This window comes from Octopus bimaculoides, chromosome 3 (genome assembly GCF_046866305.1).
Source record: "Octopus bimaculoides isolate indiv1 chromosome 3, ASM4686630v1, whole genome shotgun sequence".
In the NCBI taxonomy this organism is placed as follows: Eukaryota; Metazoa; Mollusca; class Cephalopoda; order Octopoda; family Octopodidae; genus Octopus; species Octopus bimaculoides.
In genome coordinates, this window is record NC_142930.1 from 44,521,694 (window position 1) to 44,530,080 (window position 8,387).

General features: G+C 41.3%; 1 protein-coding gene across 1 annotated transcript in view; it reads right to left on the reverse strand.

Annotated features, from left to right (window-relative positions):
• LOC106867619 (b(0,+)-type amino acid transporter 1) overlaps positions 1–8,387 on the reverse strand; it is a 49,098-nt gene that overhangs the window by 26,663 nt on the left and 14,048 nt on the right. The window contains exon 4 of the mRNA XM_089348353.1: positions 303–428. Within this exon, the coding sequence (XP_089204479.1) occupies positions 303–428 (126 nt within the window). The remainder of the gene's footprint in view (positions 1–302; positions 429–8,387) is intronic.

Here is an 8,387-nt window from a genome sequence, read left to right on the forward strand (position 1 = left end):
ACCCGCAATAGTCGGGGAATTACTACACATCGATTCGTATGATGGAAAATATAGTATATATTCAAAAGTAAAATTCTTACATTTTGTTAGAATAGATTGACAGCTTTTACAATATTCCAAAATATTGCTGCGAAAGAAAAATATATCATAAAACTTCAGACTGGTTCCTTAATACTTAACAAGTATTCGGAAAAACAGTTTGACAGAGAATGTGACAGATGTAATATTATGAATATTATAGACAGAAGAAAATTAAACTGACACTACAAGCAGGGAAAGATAGAAAACTATGAGAAACTTACCTATTGCCATATAATAAAAGCCTCCAACAGTGATAATGATGATAGCAGCTATCTTGGTAATTGTTAGAACATTCTGAATTTTAGTTGCAAATTTCACACTGGTGGCATTGATGAAAGCAATAAATACTGTTTGAAAATAAAGAGAAAAGAAAATGCTAAAATAGAAATATTAAGTAAAAAATATTGACACTAATTAAAGAAAGTTTTAGTAGTTTTTTTAGTTTAACTCTTCGGCATTTAAACTGGCTATAATCCAATCCAAATATTCTACCTGTATAATGTTCAAACCAGCCAGATCTGACCTATCATATCTACCCTACAATATTGTTCCAAAAATAAACAATCACATCATTGAAATCTTGAAGCTGAAATAATGTATCATCAATTCACAAAAGGTTAGATAATTTTAGACCAGTTATTCTCATTCTTTCGTAGATCAGTGCTCCACCCCAAAGTTTACAAATGCCCCCTTTCTTTGTTTACACAAAAAGTAAAAAATATTTTAGGCAGTTTATTATGTATATTTTCTTACACTACCTTTTCCAGTATGTGCATCTTTTAAGATGCTGAGTAGATTAATGCCCCCTATGCTAGATTTTTATGGAAATTACTAAAAAAAAAAAGGTGAGTAATTATATTGTGAATTTGTTAGCTCTTCGTGTATTGTCAGTCATGTAACAAGAAAATTTTTTATGAAAATATGTTTACATTTAAGTAATAAAATATGATCTTCAGACATTGAGTCTCACAGATGTGATAACAAGTGACTGAGACTTCTGGCAAATTGCTGTGCTTGAGAAGACACACCAATCTAAGTTAAATCGTGGTCATGGTCAGTGCCGGTGATGCTTGAATGGCACCCAGCACGCTTTGTGGAGTGGTTGACATTAGGAAGAGCATCTAACTGTAGAAACTGAGCCAAAACAGACTGGAGCCTGGTGTAGCTCTCCAGCTTACCATCTCCAGTCAAACCAGCATGGAAAACAGGCAATAAATGATGATGCTGATATCATACCTAGTTTAAATATTTTGAATTGCCCTCGTAAATAAGTTCTTTGTATCACATATATTTAATTTGATTTGATTTAATCTCATTTAGTGGCAAGCTGTTGTACAAAATATCAGACCACAAACTTATAGTCCAACTATGACTAAGATGGAAAAAATACAATTTGACCAACTCATAGGTCTCGGATTCTCATTTCAAATTTAAACCTAAGATCAGGATGAGATTAATCACACAGTAATTTTTATAACCATATCAAGTTTCTAAATCTCCACCTCACATTCATTTCTCTCTCAAAAAACCACAGTAACATAACCTAGCAAAATATTAGTCATGCATACATACACTCAGTTTACTTCAAACAACATATGTAGACAGATCTTGAATAAAGTTGCATAGTCAAAACTAGATGAATGCAAATGCATTATAGTTCTCTATACTGTAGAAACAACGCTTGGTCATATTTAAATCAAATAAATATGCTGTGTAATTGACTGTAGAAATAAAATACAGGCTTGCTTGAGAAGTTCTAAATGCAGAAGTAAATTCTAAACGATAACATAACCCAAATTTAATCAATAAGATTTTTTCCCGAAACACCTTTCCATAAGCATCCCACTCAAACACTCCACACCTGAAGATGACTTTATCTCAACAGGCAAAACGAATTCTAATGCATCGCAGTCCAATGATAGCTTAGCTAGCCAAAATTTCAAAGTCTCTGTCAACAACATCCCTGTATATGAATAATAAATAATACATATAGTAACAAACCAAAGAAAGGAATTCCTTAAAAGAGCTGTGTAAAACACCCAATTCACTAGTACGTCAGTTGAATATCACATAAGTATGGATATAATGCAAATTACAAACAATAAATTAAATAGAGAGATTCAATTGACTATCCAATAATTTATTTATATTATAACATAATATACTATGAATGTAATATAACATAAAAAATCGTTAAAATACCAAAATAGCCAACAATTTGTTTCAATTTATTATACATCATTTGATTTATAAACATTACATATCCACATGTCTTTCACACGGAATTTTGTCTGTCTATAAACCAAAGCTCTGAAGAGACTTATATAAGTGAATATGTATTGTTTATAAATTAAATAATGGTTATAAGTCGAAACAAACTGTTGGCTATTTTGGTTTTTTTAATGACCTTTTTTATGTTATCTTATATTATATTCATCATCATCATCGTCGTCGTCGTTTAACGTCCGCTTTCTATGCTGGCATGGGTTGGATGGTTTGACTGAGGGCTGGCAATCCAATCTGGTAATGTTTCTATAGCTGGATGCCCTTCCTGATGCCAACCACTCCAAGAGTGTAGTGGGTGCTTTTTATGTGCCACTGGCACAAAGGCCAGACAGGCAGTACTGGCCTCAGCCACACTTCAATGGTGCTTTTTGTGTGCCGCTGGCATGGGATCAGTCAGCCGGCTGACTGGTATCAACCACGCTCGAATGGTGCTTTTTACGTGCCACCAGCACGAAAGCCAGTCAGGCAGCACCAGCAATGATCACACTTGAATGGTGCTTTTTATGTGCCACCAGCACGGGACCAGTCAGGCAGCACTGGCATCGACCATGCTCAAATGGGGCTTTTTACGTGCCACCTGCATGGGTGTCAATCAGGCGATACTGTCATTGGCCATGACAATGACTTCACTTGACTCAACAGGTCTTCACAAGTGCAGTTTATTGCCCAATGATTGAAGGGTACTCTTAAATGGGCTGGTTATGCTACACTGGCATAGGCGGAGGTTACAGTCTCACTTGGCTTGCTGAGTCTTCTCAAGCACAGCATATCTCCAAAGGTCTCGGTCACTTGTCATCGCCTTGGTGAGGCTACTAATGATGCTACTGCATTTTGATGAGATATGCAGCACTGTTCAGTCAGGATGCGCTGGCATCAGCTATGGCACTCCTCACAGGTGGTGGAGTAAAGAGAGCGCTACCAGGAGGAGGGATATGGTTGTGGAGCACAGATAGAACTTGCCTTTTATATTGTGTCCACGTACAAGCATTTTATCTCTCTATACTTTTTATATATATTTTTTACATATTTATAGATATATTTTTATATTTTTATTGCTTTATATATTTTTACACATCTTTTTCTGTATTTTACCTTTCACCCTGCATTTTTCTTGTGCATCTGCATATATAGATGTATATATGAACTTTTTTGTGCATGTGTGTGTGCGTGTATGTATAAATGTACATATGTATGGTTGCATATATATATGGGTGTACATGCGAGTGTTTCACACAAGTGTGAGTGAGCATATGCATATATAGCATGTATGCATTTTAGACATATATTTGAATATAATTGTGCATGTATGAGTATGTGCACATGTGTGTGCATGCATGTGCAGATATGCATATGTGTACATCGTGTGCATGTGTGCAGGTATGTAGATATGTACATGTGTATGGTTGCATATATGTGGGTGTCCATGCATGTTTTTCACACGAGTGTGAGAGAGCATATGCATATATAGCATGTATGCATTTCAGATGTGTATTTGAATATAATTGTGCATGTATGGGTATGTGCACGTGTGTGTGGATATGTATATGTGTACATGCATGGTTGCATATATATGTGCATTTATTGGCGTATGTGTGGGTGCACATGTATGTGTTTCATGCAAGTGTGAGTGAGCATATGCATATAGGCACATGTACATGGATGTGCATGCGTGCATGTATATGTATGTACATGCGTGCATACACAATTGCTATGAGCATTTTTACTTCTTTACTTTTTACTTTCTCCCCTACAGTTTTTCCCCTTATTTAACAGTCATTCAAATCACTCTTTTGTCTTAATAACGGTCAATTACATAATAATTTCCCTTTGTTTAATGGTCATTTTCATAGCATTTTTCGACTGCCTCGATAACTGACAAGATGCTGGAGCAGGTTTCCACCCCGACATCCGAAACTCGGAGTCTTATTATGGCAACCAAATAATTGTCACATATTATATTACAGATGTATGTGTGTGTGTGTGTGTCTGTGTGTGTATATATATATATATATAGTTCAAAAACACAATAACAAAAAAACAAAAAAACAACAAAGTGAGGACGTGATATGGATAGTATTATTGGACGCTCAGGAAAGGAAAGAGAGAGTGTATGACGTTTCGGGCGTAGCCCTTCGTCGGAAAGATGGAAAGTTCGGAGAATGGAAGAACGGAGAAAGAGGAAAATGGTACCGATGCCCACGAGGTTACATGATGAAAAGACCGGAAGGGAGGTGGTGGGGGAAAAGTTCTTTCTAAGATAGGAGAGTGAAAAAGGGAGATGAATATCGGTGCGCGTGCGTAAGTCTGCGAGTGTGTGTGTGATAACAGAACGTGTGTGTGCGTATGTATGTGTGTGTGTGTGTGTGTGTGCATGGTTTGGTGGTTTATCTGTTAGTGTGTTTGTGTGTGTGTGTGTGTGTGTATGACGTAGTGGAAGAAATTAGTAGCAGGACTGGTTAGTGGACGCTGTAGACAGTGTAGGTAGAAGGTCAACAGGTGGTTGTTTGGGTGTGTGTGTGTTCGTGTTTGTGTGGGGTTGTCGGTGTTAGGTACGTGTACGTGTGTGTGTGTATTTTGTATGTGCGCGTGTGTGTATGTGTATGTTTTCTGTGCGTGCGTGTGTGTTTGTGTGTATGTGTATGTTGTGTGTATGTGCGTTGCTGTGTACGTGTGTGTGCGTGCGTTTGCTATTGTATATGCGTGTGTTGTTTATGCCCATGTGTGTATGATTGTATGCGTGTCTGTGTGAGTGTGTAGTGTTGGTGAGAAGTGTGTGTGTATGTGGGTGTGTACGTGTGTGTGTATATGTGTGGATGTGCGTGTGTGTGTGGGATTGTGAGTGTTAGGTACGGGTGTGTGTGTGTGTGTATGTATGTCTGTATGTGTTTCCGTGTGCGCGTGTGTGTATATTTTTTGTGCGTGCGTGTATGTGTATATTGTGTATGTTTTCGTGCGTACGTATGTGTTATGTATATGAGTGAGTATTGTGTATGTGAGAGGTGTGTGTGCATGTGTGTATATGTGTATGTGTGCCTGTGTGTCGTGTATGTGTGTATGTGTGTGTGTGTGTGGTTTTATGTATGTGAGGGGTGTGTATGTGTATGTTTATGTGTGTGCGTGCGTATGTGTGCCAGGTATGTGTGTTATTTTGTGTGTGCACTCCTGTGTGTATGTGTGTGCATGTGTATGCGGCTGTGTATGTAGGCTGTGCGCGTATATATGGGTGTGTGTGTGTATATAATGTGCGTTCGGCTATGTGTGTGTGAGGGCGCGTATGTATGTTTGTCATGTATGTGGGCGGTATATGTATGTGGGCGGTATATATGTAAGGTGTGTGGGTATTTGTGCGTGTAGGTAGTGGTGAGATAAAAAGTAGAAAAAAGTAAGTCTAATTACAAGAGAATAATGGATATAATGTAAGGGGGACGAGGGGGGGGGGGGGGGGTAAAAAAAAAAAAATTATGTAAAGTGTTGCAGGGACGTAAAGGGGAGAGTCATAAGGAAGAGAAGGCTGTGTTGAGTCCGAAGGGGAAAGAAGAATTAAGGTTGAAAATGTAGCGTTGCTCCAAGTGGAGTCGCGAGGGAGTGGACCCATGGTGCAGGGCGAGGCCAAAAACGGAGATGTTAGAGGGAGAGTGGTTGGGCAGTTGGAAGTGACGGCCGACAGGGGAGTCCGAACCTAGCCGAACGTCCCTTAGGTGTTCGGTGAAACGGTCGGCCAGCCGGCGGCCCGTCTGCCCCACGTAGAGTTGGTTGCATAGGGTACATTTGATGCAGTAAATAAGGTTGGAGGAGGTGCAGGTGAAACTGTGTGGAATGTGAAGTGTTTGTAGGTTCGATCCGGTGACAGAGGTAGTGTTGGTGATGAAGGGGCAGGTGTGACAGCGGGATCTGGAGCACGGGAAGGAGCCGGGTGGGGGTGGGGAGGAAGAGGAGAAGGTACTGCGGACCAGTAGATCTCGTAGGTTGCGGGCGCGTTTGAAAGCGGATAGGGGTGGGTTGGGGAAAATGGGGTGGGTAGTGGGATCGAGCTGGAGGCGACGGAAGGCCCGTAGGATCCTCCGACAAAGGGGTAGGGTGGCGGGGTGGAAACGGAGTGGGAAGGGGGTACGGTTAGGGGATTGGTGTGGGGGAGGAGAGAGGGCGGTGGTGCGGTCGATTCGACGAGCGCGGGCGAGGGCGGATTGGACAAGGTGGGAGGGGTATCCTCGATGCATGAACAGACGAGCAAGATACTGGGACTGGGTCTCGAAATCCTGGTCCAGGCTGCACAAACGTCGGAGGCGGAGGAACTGGGAGTAGGGGATGGCTCGTTTGGTGTGGAATGGATGGGAGGAGGAGAAGTTGAGGTAGAGGTGGGAGTCAGTGGGTTTGAAGAAGGCGGAGGTAGTGAGAGAGTTAGAGGGGGGGTTGATGGAAAGAGAGATGTCGAGGATGTTGACAGAGGTGTCAGAGATGGTGGAAGTAAAGTCAAGAGCGGGGTGGAAGTTGGAGAGGAAGGAGATGAAAAGGCAGAGCTGTTCGCGGGAGAGGGAGGTGGCTCCTATACAGTCATCTATGTAGCGACCGTATAGTTCCGGGGTCGGACCGGAGAATTGGGAGAATACTTGGGCCTCAATGTAACCAACAAAGAGGTTGGCGTAATTGGGCCCCATTCTCGTCCCCATCGCGACCCCAGATTTCTGTTGGTAGGTATCTCCGGCGAACGTGAAGCAGTTGAGGGTGAGGACGAGTTCTGCCAGACGAAGCAGGGTAGGGGTGCTAGGTGTGGGGTCAGGGCGGCGGTCAAGGAAGTATTGGAGGGCTGAGAGACCATCGTTGTGTGGAATCACCGTGTATAGGGATTTGATGTCCAGGGTGAAGAGGAGGTGTGAGGGGCCGGGAGGGAAGGAAAAGGAATTGAAGAGGCGAAGGGCGTGGTTGGTGTCGTGTATGTGGGATGGGAGGGCAGCAACTAACGGGGATAGGATATGGTCGAGGTATTTTGAAATGAGTTCGGTGGGGCAATTGCAAGCAGAGACAATGGGGCGGCCAGGGTTGTTAGGTTTGTGGATCTTGGGAAGGAAGTAGATGGAGGAGGTGCGAGGTGTGCGGACGATGAGGTTGGTGGCGGGTAGCGGGGAGAGCAGAGGAGGAGATGAGGTCATGGATAGTGGAGGACACAAGCCGTTGGTAGGAGGGGTTGGGGTTGGAGGGGAGGAGGCGGTAGAAGAGGGGATTGTGAAGCTGGCTGAGCGCTTCCCTATATATATATATATATATAATAGAAATATGTTACAAAAAGAAAATAGAAACTACATGTGGAAATGTAAGGGGAAAGTAAGAAGTAAAATAAGCGAAAATGCACATTGGAAATCTAAAACTTAAAGGCTTTTTATGAAAAGTAACGATAGATATATACAATTAGATGAACTGAGGTAGGAATAAAAGTAATAAAAGTCTTTATTGTGAATTGCTAAAGAGATTCAAAAGCATACCGGTTTCATAAAGTTACTAATCATTGCTTTAAATGCACACTGATTACTGAACGGTATCAGGTCTACAAGTCCCCGAGTAAAAAGACTATGTGTAAGGGAGGTAAGCAGTTCTGGATTTGGTGCAATTAGGGTAGATATAGATCTGTAATGTGAATGGTGTATCGGATGTATGGGAGTTAGTGGTATTAATTGAAAGGTTAGAAGTGTTTTGTATTATGTTATGTGTTCATATTGAGTTGTGGAAGATATTTATTGATGAAAGTTGCCTCTTTGTTCATTCTTTGTTGTACTGAGGTGGTCTGTGAACATTGATAGAAGGGGAAAATTAGGAAATTAGGATTAAGATTCCTAGCACACCTTTCTATGTGTCCAATGACCTGCATCTGTCTGTACTGTGGGTGGCGGATTTGTTCTTTGTGGAGAGTGGTTCTTTGACGAAGTGATATTCCTGTTTGGCCAATATAATTATTACCACACCCTAAGCATGTAAAGGCATAGATTAGATTTTCCGAGGCAAAGGTGAAATTTAATCTTAAATATTTG